The following is a 27,367-nucleotide window of genomic DNA, read 5'->3' as shown; positions in this document are numbered from 1 at the left end:
ATTTGACTCTGGCCTAATAATTTTCCAGCATATAAAGAACTTCTGACTCGGATAATTTTAAAACCAAATCAAAACTACAGAATAAACTCAAAATCTATCATGATTTTTCAAGTTTCTTCTTCATTTTATAGACAGTCAAAATATTTCTCTCCCGTCAATCATTATCCCATATAACATCACAATAATTTAGGCACATACCTATTCCAAATCCATTTTTGGACTTCCAATCTAGTCCATCCTTCCATGAAGTTGACATGGTTCATGTAAGTAAGATATTCAGTTGTTTTTCAAGCACCGCATGCTGCGATTTACTGTGTTGCTATAAGAATTTTGTTACAATATTGATGCATATATATATATGAGATCATGGACCACGGAAAAGTCAATAAAAAGAAAGAAAAAGAACTAAAAGAAAAAAAGAATCATTCTTTCAGAGTTTTTAATAAGATGTCAGAAAAAGAAAATCCAGTCAGCACTCAAATGCAGCAAATCATTTCATGTTAATATTAAAACATGTTGCTTCTTTCATACTCGGATTCCTAGATATAAATCTAAATTAAGAAAAATAGTTGCTTATTAAATCTTACCTGATTCACTGATTCTTAAGGTGGCATGGCGTTGGTCAGATTCTCGCATGCCATTTGAGAAAAGCTATATGAATAATACAATAAATGACGTTTTGTCAGTATAAGAATAAGAAGCCATTTACAAATTTTGTGTCTTCCTGTTACCTTATAGAAAAAGGGGCTTTTTGCAGCTAATATTGCAGAACTAATGAATATTGATTTCACAGTTGGGGAACAGTCCATACACGAGGAAGAATCACTTTGTAAAGGCTCATTGCCTGCAAAGCAAACAGAACCAAGCAATAGATTCAAAAATTTTAAAAAGAAAACAATAATGAGCTACAAATGGGGGGGGGGGGGGGGCGGGCGCCCTAAAATTCATGACCACATGAAGTCATATACAAGGCTACATAAGTTATTATTGTCATGCAGAAAAGGAATGAAGAAGGCCAGACATGCGACAAGAAATAAACAGTCAGCGATATGCAATATTTCTAAAACAATATAAAAATCAATCTGAAAACTGAGCAACATTGTAAACATCATGCAACAAATAGACTGTCAAAAAAAGAAACAAGAAAAAAGAAGGAAACTGATGACATCCATCAACCACAATTTAGAGGTAAGTGGAGAAGCTGTTTTCATATTCTTTGACCAACCCGTTTTTGGTTTATCCCTTATCAAAAGGTGTATACCATAAGAGTATAATAACTCTTTAACTGCACATATAAATCCATAACAAGAGCAACTCGATTATTGGGGCTTAATTAAACTATGTTGAAAAGTTTTCTTTAAAATGGGTGCAATCCCACTCAGACGTAGATGTAAAAATGCATGTCAGTTTACGGTTACCATATCTAACAGCGTGTCCATTTTGCTATCTTTTACAATATACCAAAGGTATGGGGAAAAATATACGAGGCAAGGAGAAATAGATATCCCTTAAATTGGAAAACAATTGATCAAACTGGTGGGACCAAGAAAATTCTAGACACAATTATCATGTATTTAATAATCAATAACACAATTTTTATCTAAATTGAGTTTGTAAACCTTAAAGCTTAAATAAATGCAGATGATTTTATGAAATTAAAACAAGTTAAGCTTATCAATAATCTATAAGCGAAAAAGGTATTTTAAATTTATGTACAATGAAGTATGTGTAAATACAAGCTATGTGCTGTTGGACAAAGGTAGAAATTATAAGAGGCGATGTACCTTATTTTTTGTGAAAAACAACATGCTTAAGCTTATCCACATTCTTTAGGAGCATTACATGTACACTTATATTTGTTAAACACGGGCAAGAAACAAATGGTGATCTTGTACAAGAATAAAAACATAAAGGATCATAGAGGGAAACTCTATCCCTATTGTATCTCATTATCTCCTATACAAGACAAACTTTTCCAGAAGGTGCGCTCACTGGATAATGAAGAAATAACTATGGGATATGCTTTACTGTTATATCCAAAAAGACGCATCTTCTCCTCAGTTTTCAAATTAATCAGAATGCAACATGGAAAATTTTCATTCATCCTCACCCGAGGGAAATAAGTGAATGACATGAAGTTCAGATAAGACATTGATCAATCGTACCTGTCGGAGATTCAATCATTGCAACAGCTTCCTCAGCATGGTTTTCCCATGCTACAGCATCATCTGTATCAGGTTGGTCATAGTTCGCTAAGTTGTTTGAGTTGTAGACATCAAATTCAACAGCTAAATAACGTAGCATAATAAATAGTAATCAGTACGACATTCTGCATAATAAAAAAATCAAAAGATATAATGCATAGAAAATGTATAAGCAAGTAAAGGGCAATAAAATTTTAAAAGTACAACTATTTGAAAATGGACAAAACGAAACTATAGGATACCCAAGATTAATTATTTGCCAAGTGTAAAATAATATATTGGGGGAAGAAAAGAACACTTATAAATGAAAGAAAATTAGCACCGCGGATGACCCAAATGGTTGGGAGGTTCCAATATGGTTCCCACGGTCCTGGGTTCGGTTCCCAGTGGCTTCATTATCAAAAACAAATTTATCCAATAGAAAGACACCACAAATGAAAATTAACATTTTCCAATTAAAATTTAGTGTGCTATACTGCTTTGAAATTTGGCCCAATTTTGAACACTTGCCAACAAAATTGGGAACTCAAAGTTGTTATCAGTTATCACTCTTGGAAATTACTCTCAGGTGTGACTTTCATCCTTACAAATTCTCTGATAGCAAAATATTGGTGTTAGAATGCCATAGACGACGAGTATGGGTGTTGACCAAATACTTCAGTGATCATTTGCCTAACTACTCATTCAAATTCAATTCATCTACAAATAATCAACTATTATTAGTATGTACTGTGAAATAAATAGCAGGTGGCCTAACAGTTGGAGAGAGGGACATATAAATGATTGCATCCCAAATATGGCACCACAACCTTCTTGTTTGAACTCTGAAGACATGTTATTCACATCTTCATTTCAACTGAATCAACAAAATTCTGTGCAAGGGAGAGATCCAAAGCCAAAAGGATTTGGCAGCAAAATCTTCCATACTCAATATCATTCTTTGAGCGAACTATGTCAAACCAGAATCGGTCAGCAAAGAGTTTGAAGCATCTACATCACAATGAAAGTTTCAATTGTACTTCGACTGCCAACAATACATCCCCAATCTACATTTCTGAACCCAAGTCTTACCACAGATGAATTCTTGATAAAGTTACAGTCATGTGTTGGATACCACTGAAGTCTGAAGTCTTCAATGGTTATTGAAGCCAGCCAAATAAGAACAGGAAATAAAAATCTCTACTTTTTAACTCAAGTCAGCCAAATGAGAGCAGGAAACAAAAAACCCTGAAGTCTGAGGGCTTGTTTGGATTGGGGGTAATGTGAGTAAAGGGAAGGTAGGGGACACATTCACCTTGTTTGGGAATTCATTTGAGCTAGTTAATGAGGGAGAAGTTAATTTTCTTTCCCCCAATTTGGGGTGTAATGGAGGGGAAGGTAAGGTAAGGTAACTCTTTTACCCCCATATCAAGATGAGATTCAAAGAGAGAAATAACATGTAAGGTATTTATGTAAATTTATATATATTCCCTTACATTCCCTTCACTTTGTTAAACCTCCCAAATGGGGTGAAATAAGTTCTCAAACAAGTTTTACATGTCCCCTTCACTTTATGTAAATTGATTCCCCTTATTAATTTTCCAACAAGTCTTACATGTTCCCTTACATTCCCTTAACTTATCCTATGTTCCCTTAACTTTCCTTCATTGGGTGCAAATCCAAACAAGCCCTGAGCTCTTCAATTATTTATTATACTCAGGTTTCAATAAGCCTAACAATCTCCATTCAGATGCCGCAAATTAAATTAGCCATAGAGATCAAATCAAACGCCAGCATCAAAACTAACATTTTAAGACAGTTCCATTCCTCAACCCTTAATTCAAAAAAAATATACATCGATAGCGATAACAGACATAACACCGCAGTTATTAGATATATTTGTCATAAAACCCCCCCGTTACCAAGATGTTATTTTGGGAATCTATTAAAAATTCATTTTTTTTTACCAACAAACCCCCAAATTAACACTCAATTCAAGAACCTCGCATCAAAAGACAAAATAAAAACGAGGCTAATCACCAGACCTTTCTCCTTCTTGATATCCTCCCTCCTCCGCTTTCGATGTCGAGCCCAATCGGCGATGCTACTGCATCCCTCCCCGACGGACTTGCTCTCGGCCGCATCGGGCACGATCTCGATCCGCAGCACGCGATCGGAGAAATTGCTGCAGTTGAAGGCGAACTCAAAGTTGTTGCCGCTATCTCCGCTGCTAGAGTTTGAGAGATCCATGATTGCTTGCTGCTGCTGCTGCAGTTGGATGTCGCTATTGCGATCCAAGGGGTCCACCTTCATCCCCTTCATTCGAATCTCGTAAAGAGCAACGCTGACGAGCAAGCGAGCGGTCGAGCAAGCAATTCCGATCCCTAACCCTAACCCTATTTTCTTTCGAGTTAAAACGAAAAAAGTAAAGAGAAGAAGAGAAAGCGAGCGAGCGAGCGAAAAGAAAAGATAATACGGGGGGACAACGTTCTAAATAAGGGAAGTGTAATAGAGGGAGACCACGCACTCAATGTATTGGTTTTCTCGCGATTTTTGATTTTTGATGTAATAGCAATATCCGGAAGCACCGAGAATTTGAACAGGACTGTAACTGAATAACTGGGGCCCGCAGAGTGGGACCAGAAAGTGGCCGGAGAAAAGGGTGCGTCATCGCCGAATTAACATTTTAAAATGTAAATTATTTAATGGTTATAAATTTCAGCTCATCTACTTTTCAATCAAATAAATTACATCACAACTTATAGTAATTAATTACCTTTGTACCCACCGGCGGTGATCTGGATTGGTTAAACGTCTCTTTATAGTTTTGAGTTTGATTCTATGATTAAATTGTGCCTGGACCCCAAAGTAGAAACTTCATGTGACGAGGACTTTTATATTCTATTCTATGTGGATAAGCTACAAATACACACAGTATTTGTGACGAGCGCACAAAGTATCGGATTTTAAAAAAAGCCCAATGGAAGTTACGAACTTGCCACTTTGATGAGACTGAACTCGGTTACTGCGCCCCTCCCTATTTATGCCCAATTTCTCCATCATTAATCACATATCTCTCTCTCTCTCTCACCCATCTATCTCTCAACTTCTCCTTCTCTCTCACTTCCACCATGACCACTGAAAATGATCAGACTCTGGGAAGGCCGTGGAAGGCGAATGCGAGGATGGTGGTCATAAAGTCGGAGATCGGGGACGTGATTAGGCCCGAGTGTTGAGCCGTTTGGGACGAGGACGACTTCTACCAGACCTGCTACTACACCGAGTACAACAACAGGGGGCCAACGGCGACCCCAGACCCAGGGCTGAGTGGGTCAAAAAGCACGAGCCCATCAATAAGGAGGCGTCCCTCTTCCTAATCGAGAACTTGCTGGGGAACATCACCTTGCCGAGGGACGCCGGGGCCAAGTCTATTGACGGCTTCGTCAAGAGCTAGTAAGTTCAATCAAATCGCTGGCTAGATTGTTAATTAAAAGCTCGATTGGCTTGGACCCACCGTGCATCAAGCACGTTAGGTTTTAATTTGTTACCTTAAACTTTTATTAATTGTTTTGTCATGGAATTTTTTTAAAACATTTTATTTGTAATTGTTTTCGAAAATTATAAATGAAAAGTGAGGTCAATTCCTCTCCTCTTTTATCGTTGTTATTGCTATTTTATTATCAGTTCTTTCTTTAATTTGTTGTGGACGTGGCCGAAGCGCTGACTGCGACTAAGATCGCAAGGCAACAACATCAAACAATAATAGAAAAGAATTATGCGTGTTAGTTCTACTTCCAGCTAGTGTTATTTCTAATATAAGCGTTAATTCTAGTTGTATGTTAGTTCTAGTTGAGCTCCTTTTAGTTCTAGTAGCTCTCGTGTTAGTTCTAACTGATGTCATGTTAGTTCTAATTTCCAGCTAGTGTTATTTCTAATATAAGTGTTAGTTCTAGTGGTCTGTTAGTTCTAGTTGAGCTCATGTTAGTTCTAGTGGCTCTCGTGTTAGTTCTAGCTGATGTCATGTTAATTCTAACTTCTAGCTAGTGTTATTTCTAATATAAATGTTAGTTCTAGTGGTATGTTGGTTATAGTTGAGCCTCTTTTAGTTCTACCGGTTCTCGTGTTAGTTCTACCTGATGTCATGTTAGTTCTAATTTCCAGCTAGTGTTATTTTTAATATAACGGTTAATTCTAGTGGTATGTTAGTTCTAGTTGAGTCCATGTTAGTTCTAGCAATTCTCGTGTTAGTTCTAGTTGATTTCATGTTAGTTCTACTTTTATTTAGTCTTATTTCTAATATAAGCGTTAGATCTAGTGGGGTGTTAGTTCTAGTTGAGCCCCTGTTAGTTCTAATGGCTCTCGTGTTAGTTCTAGTTGATGTCATATTAGTTCTAACTTTCAGCTAGTGTTATTTTTAATATAAGCGTTAGTTCTAGTGGTCTGTTAGTTCTAGTTGAGCCATGTTAGTTCTAGTGGCTCCCGTATTAGTTCTAGCTGATGTCGTGTTAGTTCTAAATTGCAGTTAGTGTTATTCTAATATAAGTGTTAGTTCTAGTGGTATATTAGTTCTAGTTGAGTCCATGTTAGTTTTAGCGGTTCTCATGTTAGTTCTAGCTGATTTAATGTTAGTCCTACTTTCAGCTAGTGTTATTTCTAATATAAGCGTTAGATCTAGTAGTATGTTAGTTCTAGTTGAGCCCTTGTTAGTTCTAGTGGCTCTCGTGTTAGTTCTAACTGATGTCATGTTAGTTCTAACTTCCAGCTAGTGTTATTTCTAATATAACCGTTAGTTCTAATGGTATGTTAGCTCTAGTTGAACCCATGTTAGTTATAGTGGTTCTCGTGTTAGTTCTAGCTGATGTCATATTAGTTTTACTTCCAGCTAGTATTATTTCTATGTGGTATGTTAGTTCTAGTTGATCCACTGTTAGTTCTAGTGGCTCTCATGTTAGTTCTAGCTGATTTCATGTTACTTTTACTTCCAATTAATGTTATTTCTAATATAAGTATTAGTTCTAGTGGTATGTTAGTTCTAGTTGAGCCCATTTTAGTTTTAGTAGCTCTTGTGTTAGTTCTAGCCGATGTCGTGTTAGTTCTACCTGATGTCATGTTAGTTCTAATTTTTAGGTAGTGTTATTTCTAATATAAGCGTTAGTTCTAGTGATCTGTTAGTTCTAGTTGAGCCCATGTTAGTTCTAGTGGCTCTCGTGTTAGTTCTAGCTGATGTTATGTTAGTTCTAACTTCCAGCTAGTGTTATTTTCTAATATAAGCGTTAGTTCTAGTGGTCTGTTAGTTCTAGTTGAGCCCTGTTAGTTCTAGTAGCTCCCTGTTCGCGGGGAAAATCGTAGCTTTCTTCATTGTTGATATCATTGCACTCAGTTAACAACTTTATGTGTTACAAAGAGATCCGGTCTTTTTATAAGATCCGGCTTACAATGAAAATCAAAATAAAACAAAGAAATCAAAATTACAACTTCTCTCTTTTACCGAACAAATCACAAGATCCTGTTATTCGGTCTCTTGCTTCTGTGGGTTGTTTGCCTGCGCCGGGGTTGCTTACCGTGGACCACCGCGTGATCTCGATCCGGTCGGATCTACACGATATGACGGGTAATATTCCACCAAGGGAATAATAGCCGGGAGGGATTGTTTCACCAAGGAAACAACCGCTCGAATCTCGGGATCTAAGAACCAAGCTTAGATCCGGAGTGTGATCGTGTAGATCTCAAATCCAATCCTCTCGAACTCCTGCCTTATTTGGCGGTGGTGATCGCCGAGCACCGGATCTGAAAGTCCAAGTCTCCAAGCCTTCAAAGTAGTGATCTTTTTTTTTAAATCTGAGTCTTCAATCCAGCAGGGCTTCGCCTCTCTCCAAAATTTCCAACCTCTGAAACAAATGAGCACAAGGCCTATTTATAGGCACTCAGAACTGTGCATTTGCACAGTTCTGAGCCTAGCCACCCATGGGTGGCTCGGCCTTGGCCGAGCCACCTCAGGGTGGCTCGGCCTTGGCCGAGCCACCCTGGGGTGGCTCGGCTTTGGCCGAGCCACCTCAGGGTGGCTCGGCCTTGGCCGAGCCACCCTGGGGTGGCTCGGCCACCGAGCCACCTCAGGGTGGCTCGGCTTGGGCCGAGCCACCCTGGGGTGGTTCGGTTTCGGCCGAGTCCCCGGGTGTTTGTCCGTTTCGTCCTTTGTTTCCGGTTCTGGTTCTCTTGTGTGGTTGATTGACTTGGCAACGACTCTTTGACTTGATTCCAGATTTGGCAGTGAGTCGGGTTCCTGATATGGCAGTAAATCAACTTCTGAATTTGAGTCCGGAATTGATGTTGATTTGATCGTGATTCATCCGAGTTCGCTCTTGTTTAGATGACTCGGTGATTCACCTAAACATTGGTTTGATTCCGCGTGCGAGTGGATGCATTCCAATGCTTGGGTGCGATTTGTCGCCTCGTTAACCTGCTCCGTTGCGTATAGCTTGGCTTCAGCGTTGGCGGTCTTGTTTGGATACGTCGCCTGGTGGTCCGTTTGTTAAATCGGCGTCGAGCTGTGCTAAGGGACCTATAGGCAATTTTATACGCCTACAGATACCCCCTCCAAAGTATTTCAGTCTCATTCTTTTATAGAAGAGTCTGGAATACTTTGGATGTGATTGTCCCAACCTTCAGTCGGTGTAACGGGACTCTGGAATGACTTCTGTTCTGGATTCCTTCAATTCCTTCAGGCTATTCAGTGCTTTGTAGAATGCCTGTAGGGGTTCCGGTGCTGCATTTATTGTCTGACCGTTGTTGGAATTTGAACTTGAAGTCGATTCTTGATTTCTTGACTTTTTGGCTCGAGTTTGCTGCTTCAACACAGAACTTATCATCGATTGACTGCGTTGAATCTTCATCTATAACGCGTTGTCTGGCGTTTGAGCTTCATTGCGACGCGTTGTCCGGCGTCCAGGCTTCATTATGATGCACTGTTCGGCATTTGACACAGTTTATACTCGTACGTCTGCTGGAGTACACACGGTTTAAGCTCTTAAGGAATTGGAGCATGGATCTTATCCCAAGGTCGTTGGATGCTCGAGTCACGAGACCAACTCATAAAGTTGATGCGTCAATGACTCGCATATTTATAGGATTTTTGGCAAATCCTCAGCCATCAACGGGTTTGATGCGCCTTTACCGACTACCGTTTGAGTCGGGCTAGCATGCGGATTGTTTTAAGTCCGTTCCGCATGTGACGTTATGCTAAAAGAGTTAACTCTTTTAGTGCTACGATATTGAATACGTAGACTTCGTCTTTCTCCTGTGAAAAGACTAAACAGCAACGTGTATCAGACGTTGACTTAGGATTTTTGGCAAATCCTCAGCCCTCAACGGATTTGTCATGCTTTTACCGATTACCGTTTGAATCGGGCTTACATGCGGATTGTCTTAAGTCCGTTCCGCATGTGACGTTGTGCTAAAGGAATGAACTCCCTTAGACTTGATGCTACGACTTCGAATACGTAGACTTCGTCTTTCTCACGGGAATAGACTACCCGGCGACGCGTGTTAGGCGCTGACTTTAGGATTTTTGGCTAACCCCAAGCCTTTAACGGATTTGATTAACCTTTACCGACTACCGTTTGAGTCGGGCTAGCATGCGAATTGTCTAAATCCGTTCCGCATGTAACGTTGTGCTTAGAGACTGAATCCTCTAAGACTTGTTGCTATGACTTTGAATACATAGACTTCGCCGTTGTCATGGGAATAGGCTACCCAGCAACGTGTATTAAACGTTGACTTATCCCTCCTTAGGCTTCGGGATAAAATACCCCAGAATCGAACTCTGGTGTCTTTTTCTACGGGGAAAGACTAAACCGGCGACGCGTGTTAGGCGTCGGCATATCCTTTCTTAGGATTCAGGATGAAATTCCCCATGCGTGTAAGGCATGGATTTTGGTGTTATTAATAACAACCTGTCACAATGTTGAATATGTGAACGGGTGTTCTTTTTAAACGGTTAAGAACTCAACCGGTTGAGAGGGGGGGCGGCTAGGGTTAGGGTTTTGGTGGCTCTGATACCATATTGTAAATGAAAACCCTAATCTTATTCATGAGATAAGATGGGCTTATATAGGCCCCTACAACTTACACATAAGCCCCTAAACATATTACTATTTCAACAGCTATAATTGGCAATCAGCAGCTATATTTGGTCTAAGTTGCTATTAGAGCATCTCCAAGAGATCTCTATAATCTCCCTTAATCTAGGGGGACTTTTAAAAGAGGGAAATGTTCTCCTCCAATGTTCCCCCTTAAAAGTCCCCCTACCCCTTAATTATTCATATTTAGTATTTTAATTTTATAGATTAGGATTTAATTAAATATGTGGTTTATTTATAAGTGAATAAATAATTAAATATTAATAACTAAATTAAGAAATTACCTTATATAATAATTAAATTAATTAATCATATTAAAATTTAACAAGTAATTAATTTATATAAATCATGTTAAAAGTTAAATATTATTTTAAATTTAAATTCATATTATTTTAATACTAATTTCATTTAACAATAATATCTCAACGGTCATATCTCAATGGTCGTATTATAACATTCATATTTCTTCGGTCATATATCAACGACCGTTTTTTAATTAAATGTGGTCACTCTCTCTATAAATAGCATTACCAGTGTCTTTCATTTTCACTAAATTCGAATTCATTTAATTTTTTTAACCCAATCTTCAATATTATTTATGGCTAGTAATTTGTTACGTGCCTTGCTACAAGAGGAAGAGGATGACGACGATGATGATTATGCGACCTTATTAGCAATCGCATCTTTGGAAGAACACCACTCTAGCGAAGGTCAAAGTTCATGTCGTCGTGGTTCCATTCCAGGGCACGTTGTAATTCAGCGCAATAGAGTTGAAGGTCACGAGAGACTTTTTCATGATTATTTTAGTGAATCTCCTGTGTATCCTGCAAAACTATTTCGAAAGAGGTTTCGTATGCATCGTCCACTATTTTTACGTATTTTATCTGTAGTGGAAACACACAATTCCTACTTTGTCCAGAAACGGGATGGTGCTGGGAAAATTGGTTTATCCTCACAACAGAAAGTAACTGTTGCTATGAGGATGCTTGCTTATGGAGTATCAGCAGATTCTGTGGATGATTATGTGTGGATTGGAGAAAGCACTGCTATAGAGTCTCGGTCGGTTTACTAAAGCAATTGTTGCAATTTTTCGGTGATGAGTATCTAAGGTCACCAATTGACGAGGAAACTGCAAGATTGCTTGCAATTGGCGAACAACGGGGATTTCCGGGGAAGTATTGACTACATGCATTGGAGATGGAAGAATTATCCGGTTGCGTATCATGGTATGTATACTAGTCACATCCACACTCGTACAATAATTTTAGAAGTTGTTCCTTCCTACGATCTTTGAATTTAGCATGCTTTTTTCGGTTTACCGGGAGCTCTTAATGACATTAATGTGTTAGAACGGTCTTCCGTTTTTTCTCAACTTGCTAAAGGGCATGGTCCGACTGTTAATTATACAGTCAGTGGTCACGAATACACGATGGGATACTACCTAATTGATGGTATATATCCGTTATGGTCAACATTTGTTAAAACAACTTCTTTATCACAAGGAAATAAAAGAAAACATTTTGCTACACTTCATGAGTCGGCATGAAAGGATGTAGAGCGAGCATTCGGGGTACTCTAATCACGCTTTGCAATTGTGTGTGGACCAACTCGCTCTTGGGATGAGAAAATATTGAAAAATATTATGCAAGCGTGCATAATATGATCGTTGAAGATGAAAGAAATGATGATTATATCGACTTCACGTACGATGCTGCTGAGGAAGCTCTAACCATATCAGTGTCTCACGAACGTATAATAGATTTGTGTGAATTTATTCAGAATCATCATTGCATTAGAGACAGGCAAACTCATTCTCAATTGCAGTTGGATTTTGTCGAGCACTTAAGGGAATGAAATGGTGGGCTTTAGTAAAGGATTTGTGTGCTGATGTAATATTAATGTCATTGAATTTAGTGTTGCAAGTAAGGACCTGTTAGTTGATGTTTAATTTCTATATCAATATGTGATCTAATTTAATTTTAAGAAAAGTTTCCATTTGCATAAATAGAACTTCATAAAATCTTCAAATACAATACATCATCTTCAAGTACGATACAACAAGAGTAAATTGAAATACATAAAAACACACTAAATAAATTGTAGATTTGAACCGCCACCATCTTCCTTCTAATTTGAACTACCACTACCAAATTGTCTTCCAAGAATTTCCATCTTCAGCTTATTATAATACTCTACTTGTAATGGAGGCATGCCATCAGTGTTAATTGCCATAATCCTCTCATCTTGTTTCATAACTTTCAATCGTATTTTTTCCTTTTTGATATTTTGAGCTACTTAAGCGATCTGTAGTTTGGCTTGCTCTATCTTTGTGCGCTCTTGCTCCTGAACATAAATTTGATCAAATAATTCTGCTCTTTTTGACTCTTTTTCTTTCCGATCCTGCCTCATTTCATCAATAAACAACATTACTGGTGTAATTTCAGAAGCTATATGCTTGTCTTTACCTTATTTCAACCTTTCTTTTGCAACCTTTCTACCTATGGGTCTTGACGAACCCTCAGGAAGACATTCGTCTGCCCTACAATTTATTGAATCTGGAGTTGCAGGAGGAGATGTAGGACTTGAATTTTTTGACTTCTTAGATTTTTTTCATTGAAAATTGGCCAAGCCACTTTGGATGGAACCTTAACTCATTCCAACAATGTAAAAATTAAAAACTTACTCCTTGCATGTTTTGAAACATTTGCATCATTTCCATAATCTAATTAAAAATTAAAATAAATTTACTAACATGTAAATAGAAACAATTAATAAATTATATAAATCCAATCAGTTTAAATAATTTGAAGCCACAATTAGTACCTTGTCATTCTCTGTCACGCCACTTTGATTTCTTGCTTCAATTTGATTAAAACACCTGCAAAATTTACTAACTGCAGTTTGAATAGCCGACCAACGGTGCTCTAACCCTTTTTTATCACGATCGCTACTGAATGTCTTGTTTTCTTGATAGTAAGTTGCTACTCGGTGCCAAAATTTAGAATATTTTTGCAATGCCCCTTGCACTAGATCAATGCTAGTGTTGAGTCATGCAGATACAATCAAGATGTCTTCTTCCATCCGATATTTTGATTTTCGCATCAACTTCTTTCGCAATGGTACATCTTTTACCGAATTTTCTTCGGGTATGTCTGGTTGAAACGATTGCTCTTCATATTGATGTTCCCATGGATAATGACTAGTCATCAAATTGACATAATATATATTATTATTTCCTACCATCTACATTGTTGAAATGGTAAATCAAAATCATATTAGGGTTTCTCCTCATGGCTCCATATATATAGGAGTACAGGTGGGTAATAGGTTATTGAGTCTTAACCCGATAACCTAATACTTAATTCTAACACCCCCTTTAAGCTGGAGCATATATATCAATCATGCCCAGCTTCTTACACAGAATGAAAAACACCTTAGGTGAAATAGCTTTAGTGAGAATATCAGCTAACTGTTCTGAGGACGGAGTAAACCGAAGAGAGATCACTTTTTTTCCCAAGCATCTCTGACAAAATTACAATCAACTTCAATGTGCTTAGTTCTCTCATGAAACACTAGATTCTTTACAATATGGATAGCAGATTGATTATCACAATGCATAGGTATAAATCCAGGCTGAGTAAAACCAAGCTCAGTCAGCAGCTTCTGTAACCATATCATCTCATAAATAGTGTGGGTCATAGCTCTGTATTCTGTCTCTGCACTAGATTGAAATACTACATCTTGTTTCTTGCTCCTCCAAATAACCAAATTTCCTCCAATAAATGTGTAAAATCCAGAAGTAGACTTTCTATCTCCAATATCTCCCGCATACCCAACATCAGAATAGGCAGAGATGTGTAAATGTCCATGTTTCTTATACAGTAATCCTTTTCCCGGACAGCTTTTAACATAAGCTAAAATTCTCAAAGCAGCAGTCCAGTGAACCTCTCTAGATTTATGTATAAACCTGCTCAGTACTCCCACTGTAAAGGTAATATCAGGTCTGGTTACAGTAAGATTAACTTCCCAATCAATCTCCTACATCGGCCTGCATCATCTAGGAGAGGACTATTAGCACGTCACAAATCCACATTCACCTCCATGAGAGTGTTTGCTGGCTTACACCCCAAAAGGCCTCTCTCTTCTAATAAGTCAAATGCATATTTTCTTTGAGATAGAAGCAAACGGTCCTTTTAATATGCAATCTCAATCCCAAGAAAGTATTTGGGTTTTTCTATATCTTTGGTTACAAAGTGACGTGAAAGGTACTCCTTAGTCTCTGCTAAGATAGCAATGTCACTCCCAGTTAGTAAGATGTCATCAATATATACTGCTAGAATCACCAGATCAGATGTAGTGAGCCGAATAAAAACGGAGTGATCAGACCGACATCGTTTGAAACCGACACCAGATATAGCAATACTAAATTTCTCAAATCATGCCCGTGGACTCGGTTTGAGACCATAAATCGCCTTTTTAAGCTTGCAGACAATATTCTCTCCCTGAGCAACATACCCTAAAGGTTGCTCTATATAGACTTCCTCCTGTAAGTCATTATACAGAAAGATATTTTTAACATCCAGCTGAAACATTGTCCAGTCCAGATTAACGACCATAGAAAAAAGTTGGCGAATGGAATTAAGACGGGCTACGGGAGAGAACGTCTCAAGATAGTCGACCTCATAGGTTTGAGATAACCCTTAACGACAAGACGAGCTTTATATCGATCAATCGAACCATCTGTGCGATACTTCAAGGTATAAACCCATCGACAGCTAACCACTGTAGCACCCGTCGGAAAAGATACAAGATCCCAAGTCCTTCTAGAAACAAGTACATCCATCTCCTCATCCATGGCCTGTTTCCAAGAAGGAACTAACACGACCTCCTCATATGACCTAGGTAGAGATATAGAGGACAAGGACAAAGTAAACTGACGAGAAGAGGGAGTAAGATGGTCATAAGAAACAAAATCAGATATAGGATGATTAGTACAAGACCGTTTACCTTTCCGATGAGCAATTGGGGTCATAAGAAACAAAATCAGATATAGGATGATTAGTACAAGACCGTTTACCTTTCCGATGAGCAATTGGAATGTCCAGATCAGGAATCAGATATAGGATGATTAGTACAAGACCGTTTACCTTTCCGATGAGCAATTGGAATGTCCAGATCAGGGGAATTAGAAATATTAGAAGGAGACAGACCTGCAACGGGAGATGACTGTTCGGTTGGAGCAGAGAGAGGGACAGGAACTTTTGGACGGCGACAATACGTCAGTAGTGGCGGTGGTGCAAATGGCACAATGGAGGTATTTTGTAATCTTGGAGATCCATTAGCAAAAGGAACGAAAGCAGGTAATGGAACAGTAGTAGGAGCAATAGAAGGAATAGGCATAGATGGATTGACAGGTGGAGATGAACTAGTCGAGAAGTATGAAACATACTAAAAAAAAGTTACATCTGCTGACAAAAAATATCTCCTGGTGGATGAGTTATAACACCGATAACCTTTTTGAGTACGCGAGTAGCCTACAAAGACACTTAATAGACCGATGAGATATTTTATCCAGTCCTGGAGACAAATCCTGAACAAATCAAGTACAGCCAAAAACACGATGAACCACAGGAAAAGGTTTTTTGTCAGGATAAAGGTAGGTGAACAGTATTGTACCATTAAGAACAGGAGAGGGCATCCTATTAATCAGGAAACATGCACTGAGAACATCAGACCACAAATACTTTAAGACGTCAGTAAGGGTCAGTGATGAAGTAGCATAGACTACTCCATCACCAAGAACTGGAGAATATGTATCATCAGCAATGCAGACCGATGAAAACTTGTCAGACAGTTTTAAAGAAACAAAGTGATCCTTTATACCTGTCATATGAGAAGAGGCACCAGAATCTAATACCCATGGCTTGTGAGGAGAGGCAATGTAGGCATCCATACCTGAAGAGGATGCATGAGTAGCAAAATGACTATTCTGAGAAGACTCGAGTTGACGCAACCGGTCATACTCAGCTTGCGAAATTTGAACAGTGAAGGGAGCAAAAGTAGTAGTCGGAGAATCAACAGAGATAAATGTAATATCAGTAATTTTGGCCCATGCAGGGTGATCAAACTTCTCCCAGCACTTCTCAGATATATGATTAGTCCTCCCATAATATCTACACTGACGCAGAGTCTTATCGGAGTCAACCTGTCTCCCAAATGTGCCACGTCCTCCCTTTGTGTCGCGGTCACGTCCTCGACTACGACCACGACCTCTGCCATATCTGGAGAACATAACAGATTGATCAAGTGATGGAGCGGTTGGTGTGGGAAATGCAGTATATATAGGAGTACAAGTGGGTAATAGGTTATTGGGTCTTAACCCGATAAGACAATACTTAATTCTAACATACATCAAGTATAAATCTCACATGAGTATGATTTAATTAAAATTCTCAAATTGTTAAAAATATAAGAAACATGACGAGCAAAAATAAAAAAACAAAAATAATTAAACAAAAATTATAACATACCTTAAATTGTAGTATATATGATGAAATAGAGGTAGAAACAATGAAAGAGTGAAGTGTGAAAGTGCACTTCAGGATAGTGCCTTATTTATAGTGTAAAAATTAGTTAGATAATTAAAAAAATTAGCTATTAGAGCTAAAAAAAACCTATACTAAAAAAACAACCAATACTAGGGAAAAAAACCTATATTGGAAAAACACTCTATACTACAAAGACAACCTATAATTAAAAAAAGCCTATACTAGAAAAACATCCTATACTAGAAAAAAACCTATACTAAAAAACACCTTATACTAGAAAAACAACCTAAAATTAATAAAAATATTAATAAAAAAGTATAAGGGGTACGTTTTAAAAAATATTAATCAAATTGAATTAACTATACATTAACTCAATTATTTTATTTGGTACGTTTTAAAAAATATTAATCAAATTGAATTAACTATACATTAACTCAATTATTTTATTTTGAATTAACTATACATTAACTAAATTTGATTAACTATACATTAACTCCATTAAAAAAATATTAATATAAAATTATAAGGGGAAGGTTAAGGTACTTTAACCTTCCCCTTAATTTGGGGAGAGAGTTAACGGGTTTGGGGTGAAGGGGCGTTTTTTTCGGCTCGTTGGAGCAGCTTCCCTTCCGAAGTTCCTTAATTAAGCTAAGGGGCCGAATTTTTTTAACCCCTTGGAGATGCCCTTATATCTTCTAAATCGTCCACACTAACAATCCATTCTTCTCCCCCAAAAGGAGATTTTAGTAAATAACCAAATATAACACTTGGGCTAAGGGTCAAGTTGGTAATTTTTCTTACATCTCCACCCCTAGGGGCCTAGGTATCATATAAGCCCCCAAAATAAAGAGCTTTAAGTACTAGAAGAAAAGCACTTGTACCTAACAAAATTAAGTGAATACCCAAAATTGTATTCATTTTATTTCTCTCTTTCCATACATAACCGAAGAATGGAAAAGATTCCTCAAGAGTCTTAGGTCCAAGAAGCGCGTGATAAATACCGCCAAAACCTAAGACTGCAAAGGAAATTAAGTAAAGTACTCCAGATACAAAGTATTAAAAGGTATCTCCAAGGGGCCAGAAAAATCCGACCCCTTAGCTTAATTAAGGAACTTTGGAGGGAAAGTTGCTCCAACGAGCCGGAAAAAATGCCCATTCACCCTAAACCCCTTAACTCTCTCCCCAAATTAAGGGGAATGTTAAAATCCCTTAACCTTCCCCTTATAATTTTAAATTAATATTTTTAATGGAGTTAATTTATAGTTAATCAAATTTAGTTAATGTATAGTCAATTCAAAATAAAATAATTGAGTTAATGTATAGTTAATTCAATTTGATTAATATTTTTTAAAACGTACCCCTTATAATTTTTATTATAAATTTTTATTAATATTTTTTATTAATTATATGTTGTTTTTCAAGTATAGGGTGTTTTTCTAGTATAGGTTTTTTTCTAATATAGGTTGCTTTTCTAGTATAGGTTTTTTTTAATTATAGGTTGTCTTTGTAGTATAATGTGTTTTTCTAGTATAAGTTTTTTTTCTAGTATAGGTTGTTTTTCTAATATAGGCTTTTTTTAGCTCCAATAGCTAATTTTTTTAATTATCTAACTAATTTTTATCCTATAAATAAGGCACTACCCTGAAGTGCACTTTCACACTTCACTCTTTTATTGTTTCTACCTCTATTTCATCATATATACTATAATTTATGGTATGTTATAATTTTTGTTTAATTTTTTTTTTATTTTTGCACTTCATGTTTCTTATATTTTCAACAATTTGAGAATTTTAATTAAATCATACTCATGTGAGATTTATACTTGATGTAGATGGCAGAAAATAATAATCCATATTATGTCAATTTGATGACTAGTCATTATCCATGGAAAGATCAATATGAAGAGCAATTGTTTCAACCGGACATACCCGAAGAAAATTCTGTAGAAGATGTACCATTGCAAAAGAAGTCGATGCGAAAATCAAAATATCGGATGGAATAAGACATCTTGCTTGTATCTGCATGGCTCAACACTAGCATTAATCCAGTGCAAGGAACATTACAAAAATATTATAAAGTTTGGCACCGAGTAGCAACTTACTATCAAGAAAACAAGACATTCAGTAGCGATCGTGATAAAAAAGGGTTAGAACACCGTTGGTCGGCTATTCAAATTGCAGTTAGTAAATTTTGTGGGTGTTTTAATCAAATTGAAGCAAGATATTAAAGTGGTGTGTGATAGAAAATGACAAGGTACTAATTGTGGCTTCAATTTATTTAAACTGGTTGGATTTATATAATTTATTAATTGTTTTACTTTTTACATGTTAGTAAATTTGTTTTATTTTTTAATTAGATTATGGAAGCGATGCAAATGTTTCAAAGCATGCAAGGAGTAAGTTTTCAATTTTTACATTGTTAGAATGAGTTAAGGTTCCATCCAAAATGGCTTGACCAATTTTCAATGAAAAAAATCTAAGAAGTCAAAAAATTAAAGTCCTGCTACTTCTTCTCCTGCAACTCCAGATTCAATAAATTGCAGGAAAGACGAATGTCCTACTGAGGGATCATCAAGGCCCATAGGTAGAAAGGATGTAAAAGAAAGATTGAAACAAGATAAAAACAAGCATATGACTTCTGAAATTACACTAGTGATGTTGTTTATTGATGAAATGAAGCAAGATCGGAAAGAAAAAGAAACAAAAAGAGCAGAATTATTTGATCAAATTTATGTTCAGGAGAAAGAGCGCATAAAGATTGAGCAAGCCAGACTACAAGTCGCTCAAGAATTTCAAAATATCAAAAAGAAAAAAATACGATTGAAAGTTATGAAACAAGATGACAGGATTATGACAATTAACACTGATGGCATGCCTTCATTACAAGTAGAGTATTACAATAAGCTGAAAATAAAAATTCTTGGAAGACAATTTGGTGGCAGTTCAAATTAGAAGAAAGATGGTGACGGTTCAAATCTATAATTTATTTAGTGTGTTTTTATGTATTTTAATTTACTCTTGTTGTATCGTACTTGAAGATGATGTATCATATTTGAAGATTTTATGAAGTTCTATTTATGCAAATGGAAACTTTTCTCGAAAATTAAATTAGATCACATATTGATATAGAAATTCAACATCAACTAACAGGTCCTTACTTGCAACACTAAATTCAATGACATTAATATTACATCAGCAGACAAATTCCTTACTAAAGCCCACCATTTCGTTCCTATAAGTGCTTGACAAGATCCAACAGCAATTGAGAATGAGTTTGCCTGTCTCTAATGCGATGATGATTCTGAATAAATTCACACAAATCTATTGGACGTTCGTGAGACACTGATATAGTTGGAGCTTCCTCAGCAGCATCATACATGAAGTCGATATAATCATCATTTTTTTCATCTTTAACGATCATGTTATGCATTATTATGCATGCTTGCATAATATTTTTTAATATTTTCTCATCCCAAGAGCGAGCTGGTCCACGCACAATTGTAAAGCGTGATTGGAATACTCCGAATGCTCGCTCTACATCCTTTCTTGCCGACTCATGAAGTGTAAATATATTATTTTATTTCCTTGTGGTAAAGAAATTGTTTTAACAAATGTTGACCATGACGGATATATACCATCAGCAAGGTAGTATCCCATCGTGTATTCATGATCATTGACTGTATAATTAACAGTCGGACCATGCCTTTCAGCAAGTTGAGAAAAGACGAAAGACCGTTCTAACACATTAATGTCATTAATAACTCCCGATAAACCGAAAAAAGCATGCCAAATCCAAAGATCATAGGAAGCAACAGCTTCTAAAATTATTGTACGAGTGTGGATGTGACCAGTATACATACCATGATATGCAGCCGGACAATTCTTCCATCTCCAATGCATGCAGTCAATGCTTCCTAACATCCCAGGAAATCCTCGTTGTTCGCTAATTGCAAGCAATCTTGCAGTGTCCTCGTCAGTTGGTGACCTTAGATACTCATCACCGAAAATTACAACAATTGCTTTGATAAACCCGTCGAGACTCTATAGCGGCGCTTTCTCTAATCCGCACGTAATCATCCACAGAATCTGCTGATACTTCATAAGCAAGCATCCTCATAGTAGCAGTTACTTTCTGTAGTGAGGATAAACTAATTTTCCTAACAGCATCCCGTTTCTGGATAAAGTACGAATCGTTTGTTTCCACTACGGATAAAATACGCAAAAATAATGGACGATGCATACGAAACCTCCTTCAAAATAGTTTTGCATGATAGACAGGAGATTCACTAAAATAATCATGAAAAAGTCTCTCGTGACCTTCAGCTCTATTGCGTTGAATTACAACGCGCCTTGGAATGGAACCACGACGACATGAACTTTGACATTCGTTGGAGTGGTGTTCTTCCAAAGATGCGATTGCTAATAAGGTCGCATAATCATCATCGTCGTCATCCTCTTCCTCTTGTAGCAAGGCACGTAACAAATTACTAACCATAAATAATATTGAAGATTGGGTTAAAAAAATTAAATGAATTTGAATTTAGTGAAAACGAAAGACACTAGTAGTGCTATTTATAGAGGGAGTGACCACATTTAATTAAAAGAACGTCCGTTAAAATATGACCGTTAAAATATGATCGTTGATATATGACCGAAGAAATATGAACGTTATAACATGATCGTTGAGATATGGCCGTTGAGATATTATTGTTAAATGAAATTAATATTAAAATAATATGAATTTAAATTTAAAAAAATATTTAACTTTTAACATGATTTATATAAATTAATTATTATATAAATTAATTATTTATTAAAATTTAATATTATTAATTAATTTAATGACTATATAAGGTAATTTCTTAATTTAAATTAATTAATTAATTATTTTTAGTTATTAATATTTAATTATTTATTCATTTATAAATAAACCACATATTTAATTAAATCCTAATCTATAAAATTAAAATACTAAATATGAATAATTAAAGGGTAGGGGGACTTTTAGGGGGGAACATTGGAGGAGAACATTCCCCTCCTTTAAAAGTCCCCCTAGATTAAGGGAGATTGTAGGGGTCCGTTGGAGATGCTCTATATCTTTATCTGGGTGTAAGAAGCTTAAGCCGGATTTAAAAATAATTCAGTATAAATTTTCCAATATTTTTGCCTTTATAAATCACATAAAAACCCAATTTTTAAATGAAAATTTGACGAATTTACCCTTGAATTTGGAGGAATTTGCTCCTGAGCTCGTCCCCGACCCCAATAGCGTCCAGCACGCGCCATCCATTCTTAAACAGCGTCAGCGAGGTCCCTCCGGTCCGCAGCGACTCCCCTTGCTCCAGGACCAGCGATCGGAACCCTAGCCTGTGGCAATCTCGTAAATCTCATCAGATCCAGTGGAAAGTTAGTTAAGATTTGAGATGGGAAATTCACCTGTGAAGCGAGAGAGCGGTGGCTAGGCCGGCGATCCCAGCGCCGACGACGACGATGTCTTCTTTTCTGAGGTTTGAGGGTTCAGATCTCGCTGATGCGTCGATAAAGGACCGGCCTTTTTTGGCCCTGATTGTTGAAGGGATCGAGGATAGGAGAAGAGAGGTTGAGATCGCCGACATCGCCATGGATTTTTTGAGTTGGGGATGGAAACTGAGAGAGGAGAGACGGGGATTTGTAAGTGTATGGGCGCCATTGGAAATGAGAGGTGGTGAGAGTGGCGACGCTGCTGGCACTAGTAAACCCTATTAAATTTTTTAGCGAAAACCAGCAAAATTGATTCGCGTGTTACGGTGACAATAGTTTCGAACTTTTTTTTTTAAGCATTTGGTTTGAAATTACACTAGCCCTTTACAATAAAAATGTAGCAAGTTACAATAAAAATATATCAACTTACACCATATACTTAGGCCACTTTTGGCAAAGGGTTAATGAATAGGGATTAATGAGAAGGATTAACTTAGTTAATCCATTATGAATGGTTAAAAATATTATAATTCCGTTTGGATTCTATAGTTAAGACAAGGGGTTAAGTCTTTTGTGTTTGGCAAATGAAGAAGGGCTAAGGAGATTAATCTCATTATTTTTTTAAAATATCACTTTCGTCCTTACTAAAAAATTATAACTAATTGCCTTCCTTAATATCTTTTTCGCATTATTTACCTTCTGAGCAATTTCAAAGATTTGAAGCACTAATATGTAATTCAGTTGAGACACGAGGGATTAATATCTTTTTTGAAATAACGCTAAAATGACAATTTGGTATTATTCAATAAATGATTGTTCAGAAGGTAAATAAATATAAATTATCATTTTCGCATTAATTCAAAAGATAAAGAGAGATAATGAGCTAACAAAATATTATATGGCTTCTTATCTATCAATAAACTTGGCAAAAAAGATTTGATTATTCAAGAGAAAAAAAAAGATTTGATTATTCAAGGAAAAAAACTATCTACTCAATAGCTCTATATGGAATTATAAGTTTTGCTCATAAAAGATAATAAAAGACATAATTCAACCTCCTTATACTTTAATATTCAACAACTACTTATTTCAATTATTCCAAAACTGTAAAGCAATCCTGTTGCGAAGCTATTCACCCCTTAAACTTTCATCTGCACCAACCATGTATTGGGGGTCTTCTTCCTCATCCGCCTCATCTTCATCCTCATTCATCTCTAATCCATTGAGCACATTAACTATTTATCATTTCCAAAAAATTGATCAGAGCTTAACTTGAAATTTAACCTTAGTATCATAATAAATATGAAAAGGAAAAGGAGCTTACCACAGAAACCAGTATGAGAGGAGCTAGAAAAAATCAAAGTCTGGAAAGCCTCAGAAGAAATCCCTTCATTCTGCAACAAAACACTCATCTCTGAACCTCCATAAACTCTTCTCCCTGCCATCTTGTTTCTACTTAGAGAGAGAAAACATAGATCAAATTTTGCCTAAAAACCAGAAAAATTTACAACCAGATCTCCATCAAGATCACCGAAAGGAATCTCCTTGTTCAATCTAGAGCTTGTGACGAAAGAAGCTAGTGGTAATGAGAACAGATCCAAATTGAAATTTTTTTCCTAATTCCCCTAATTCCGCTGCTTCTTTCCCTCCAAATTCCGTTGCCTAATTCCCCTAATTCCGCTGCCGAACTCCGCTCTGCCTCCCCGCACGAGATTCAGATGAATTTTTTTTTCTAAATTCCGCTGTCTACCCTCGCGTGAGAAGCCGAAATAAAGGTTGTTCCGCCTTCTTACGAGGACTAGTTAAGCCGTCTATCGACGGGATAAATGAGAATTTGGGGTCACGTGCGGGTTTGTTAACCCTTTTCATTTTTTTTCTGTTTGGCGGGCTAATGATAATTTTTACACTACTACGCTACACTACGCTGAGGTGGTTCTGACATGCTGATTATATGATATCAATTGTCAATTATATTTGGACAAAAACTACCTAAATTTTAATTTTCTAGATGTTTTTATCATCTTCTATTTCTTTTTTTTCCTTTTTTTTTGTGGGATATGAGCAACAAAAGAGAAGAAGACATGCTAATTACAATATCTTTTTTTTAAGAAGGTCATTACAACAAAACAATTATATTACTCTTTTGATTAATAAACAAAGAGTTTCTACGAAGAGATTGAACTATTAACCAAAAAGGAACATCACTGTAATATTTTTGACAACTATACTTACTTTGCCTATCAAAATGTGCAAAGTAATCCACTGTAAAAGAAAAGGCTAAACTTTTTATTAAAAAATCATTAAAATTAGCATAACTTCTTTCCTTGTAGATGAGTTTAACGGGGTCAAATAGGAACGAAAGTGTAAGAAGAGCTAGGAGATGAAGAGGTTGTTTTGAGAACATAAATTTTTGACAACTTTCTTTTTCCTGATAAAGGTTATTTAATCTTACATGGTACACAACGCCACCTTATAGTAGAGTAGGAGTAATGTAGTTATCATTTTTTTATACAAAACTATTGTTTTAAAATGGATTTAGAATTAATTTGGTGTTGTATTTGTACCTGAGGGTAATTCTGAAAGTGGATGGGTTTTTAAAATAAATAGGGGTACTACCTTGGATTTATAGGCAGAAAACTCATCTATAATTTGTGATACCGCTTGATCTGAAAATGGACAAAAATAACAATTTACGCATTTGGTTTGAAAATACACTTAGGACTTAGAACAAAATTGTAGCAAATAATAGTAAAATAGGTTAAATTATCAATCATACATTAGGCTAAATTACCAGATTGGTAAGTACGCTCCACTTATCAGTTTGCCATTTTTCTAGCTTTAGCAATACATATTGATATTTTTTTCTAATCCAAATGTGCAATTAGACCCATAACTACGCCATTGGAGAAAAATAGACGCGAACCTCCTCTAGCATATTTCGGCCTCCCAAACTTTCTCTTGACCATATTTGGAAGTAATATCATGTCTTCCCCTTCTTTGTGCCAAAATTTAATCTTGTATAGGCATTGACATAGTTATTATCATTATACCAATGTGCCAAATAATCTTTTGGCATTTCCCTTATGAATAAGATAACACCAATAGCACTACGTAAAGTGCATGGCTTTTTTTGCTCGCTATGAATTTTTTGGTCTAATTGCACATTTGGCTCCCAAAAAGAATTTCGCCGAAGCTAGAAAAAATATGAAAGTGACAAAAGAGGGGTGTATAAAAAATACTAGTTTTGTAATGTAGGCTAATAAAATATAATAACTTATGTTGTGTATTAAACTGCTAAAATACCAAGTGATTTGAAATTAATTCAATAGAATATTTTGTGGTTTTGAAGTGATTTTCAAAGAAAGTCAGTTTAAAAGTAAATGGGGGATAAAGTTTGGATTTATAGGCAAAAAAAGATGGAAGTCGGTGTAGACATCAAAAATTGCCTATAGGTTTCCACACACAACTCAAAATAACGATAATGTGATGAACGCCATTATTCGAGTCAAAAGAGGATTATCTGATACCGTGGAGAAGCAAAACAAGTCAGCAAAGCATACAAGTCAAAGAAACGTCGAAACGTGCGTGAAACGACAGAACAAGGCCAAAACAAGACATAGTCGCTTGGAAATCGCATCAAAGTGACCCGCACTCATGTGTGTCACCTGTGGGTCACCTTAATGTGACCCTCACATCCGCATGTCACCTTAATGTGACCCTCACACCCGTGTGTCACATTGATCTGACTCACACCCCGGTTCCTAAAAATGCATATTTCAATGTTTTCTCGGGATTTATTTGTTGCAGAGCCTCTCAACTACTTGGATATCATCCCTAAACATAGTTAGGATGTTATCAACTGAAGATGAGACCAAATCACTTGTTCTTATCCAAAAACACCACAACTGAAGCCTATAAATACAAGCCTAAGGTCATATACACAGGGATCTGAAATTTAGGCGAGGTGTTGTCCCTGTGAAGAGTGATCCACAAATTTCAGAGAGGCTAGCGAGATTTTGATGAACTCTGGCATAAAGAAGGAGCGTTTCGAGAGATCTGAGGTCCGTTCTACTATTCCTTGATATCAGAATTTGTACTGATCTCGAGAAGAGTAGTAATCTCACTTGGTTGAGATTATTTACTTCTGTTCTTGTTTCCTTTGTGAAGCAATGGACATTTAGCCTTCCGATCAACCGGATCTGATCCATGGTCTACGGATAAACCCCGACACATGCAAAGATCACACATAAACAGTGGGTGATAAACGTCCTCTGCGTGTGTTTGAAAAGAGTTGTAACTTTTTTATTTTCATTGTGTAAGGAGTCTTATAAAAAGTCCTTCATTTTGAACTTATTGTAATGACTAAAGTTGTAATGAGTCCTGCAATAAAGAAACCAACTTTCAACGTTTCAACGTAAAGACGCTGGCGACCACAGTAGGAGCCAACAGCCTCTCTGCTGAGGCTGTAGTGTCACAACCAAGGATCCTAATCTCGGTTGATACAGAGGTCAAGTAAGAGTTCGACCAATAGAAGTACGAGGAATACCTGTCATCTTCCTCCAGATCCTCATCCCCTCGCAAGTACAGGAAGTTCCGCTAGTCTTCAGATCTGAAGACCCAGGGCGATGATCACCATCCCATTGCTATTGAAGTTGCGCCTTGCAACGCCCCTCCGGCATCCAATGAAGTCGGATCTGCAGATTTGAACTCCTCCTCAATCAAGGAGTCGAGTGCTGAAGGCGTGCCGACTCTGTCAAAGAGGGCTCGTCAAAAGCAATGCCAACGCCTCGTGCGTCAATTATCCAAGGCCTAGGAGCTGGTTGACGGGATTCATTATAAGGCGGATCTAGAATTCAGAAAACGCCATGTGCCTCAGCAGCGAGCAAATGGCTCTTCCTCCAAACCATCAACCGGTGAATGGGTCCGCGTCAAAAGGACCCGTTCGACTCTCGAGGAGCGTATTTAGAAGCATCATGTACTACTTGCACACACACAGATTCTCGTGCAAGAGGCACAGAAATTGCAATAGGAAGAGGTGGCCA

At 36.9% G+C, this 27,367-nt stretch overlaps 3 protein-coding genes and 1 long non-coding RNA gene across 5 annotated transcripts in view; all 4 read right to left on the bottom strand.

Annotated features, from left to right (window-relative positions):
* Positions 1–4,714, bottom strand: part of LOC109840649 (BTB/POZ domain-containing protein POB1-like) — a 6,406-nt gene extending 1,692 nt beyond the window's left edge. Inside the window, exons 1-4 of one of the 2 annotated variants that reach the window (XM_020409376.1) lie at positions 4,229–4,714; positions 2,166–2,228; positions 732–844; positions 588–651 (exon numbers count right to left, since the gene is read on the bottom strand). In XM_020409376.1, the coding sequence (XP_020264965.1) occupies positions 588–651; positions 732–844; positions 2,166–2,228; positions 4,229–4,505 (517 nt within the window). In that variant the 5' untranslated portion in view covers positions 4,506–4,714. Of the gene's footprint in view, positions 1–587; positions 652–731; positions 845–2,165; positions 2,289–4,228 lie in introns of both variants that reach the window. The other variant, XM_020409375.1, reaches the window with a different exon arrangement.
* LOC109842353 lies at positions 10,748–13,366 on the bottom strand (the record flags this gene model as incomplete). The annotated part of the gene is made up of 3 exons (XM_020411241.1): positions 10,748–12,783; positions 13,002–13,040; positions 13,123–13,366. Coding segments are annotated over 3 exons (453 nt in total), but the record flags the coding sequence as incomplete, so codon positions are not given.
* On the bottom strand, positions 15,456–22,648 carry LOC109840647. Its single transcript, XM_020409373.1, has 3 exons — positions 22,302–22,648; positions 22,086–22,232; positions 15,456–16,599 (listed from the first exon to the last, which is right to left on the bottom strand). The coding sequence occupies exons 1-3, from the start codon at positions 22,484–22,486 to the stop codon at positions 15,918–15,920; spliced, it is 1,014 nt and encodes a 337-aa protein (XP_020264962.1). The 5' UTR covers positions 22,487–22,648; the 3' UTR covers positions 15,456–15,917.
* Positions 23,302–27,367, bottom strand: LOC109840646. Its single transcript, XR_002246971.1, has 2 exons — positions 23,650–27,367; positions 23,302–23,560 (listed from the first exon to the last, which is right to left on the bottom strand). It is a non-coding gene; the product is annotated as an uncharacterized LOC109840646 (long non-coding RNA).

Source organism: Asparagus officinalis, chromosome 5 (assembly GCF_001876935.1).
Source record: "Asparagus officinalis chromosome 5, Aspof.V1, whole genome shotgun sequence".
NCBI lineage: Eukaryota > Viridiplantae > Streptophyta > Magnoliopsida > Asparagales > Asparagaceae > Asparagus > Asparagus officinalis.
The sequence above is the reverse complement of the archived record's forward strand: the minus strand, read 5'-3'. Positions and strand labels throughout refer to the sequence as shown.

Coding starts and splice junctions, on each gene's coding strand:
- LOC109840647 (XM_020409373.1), bottom strand. CDS start 22,486: ATGGCGATGTCGGCGATCTCAACCTCTCTTCTCCTATCCTCGATCCCT. Junction 22,233..22,301: donor ACCGCTCTCTCGCTTCACAG/GTGAATTTCCCA, acceptor AGATTGCCACAG/GCTAGGGTTCCGATCGCTGG. Junction 16,600..22,085: donor AAATTCCTCCAAATTCAAGG/GTAAATTCGTCA, acceptor TATGTTCTCCAG/ATATGGCAGAGGTCGTGGTC.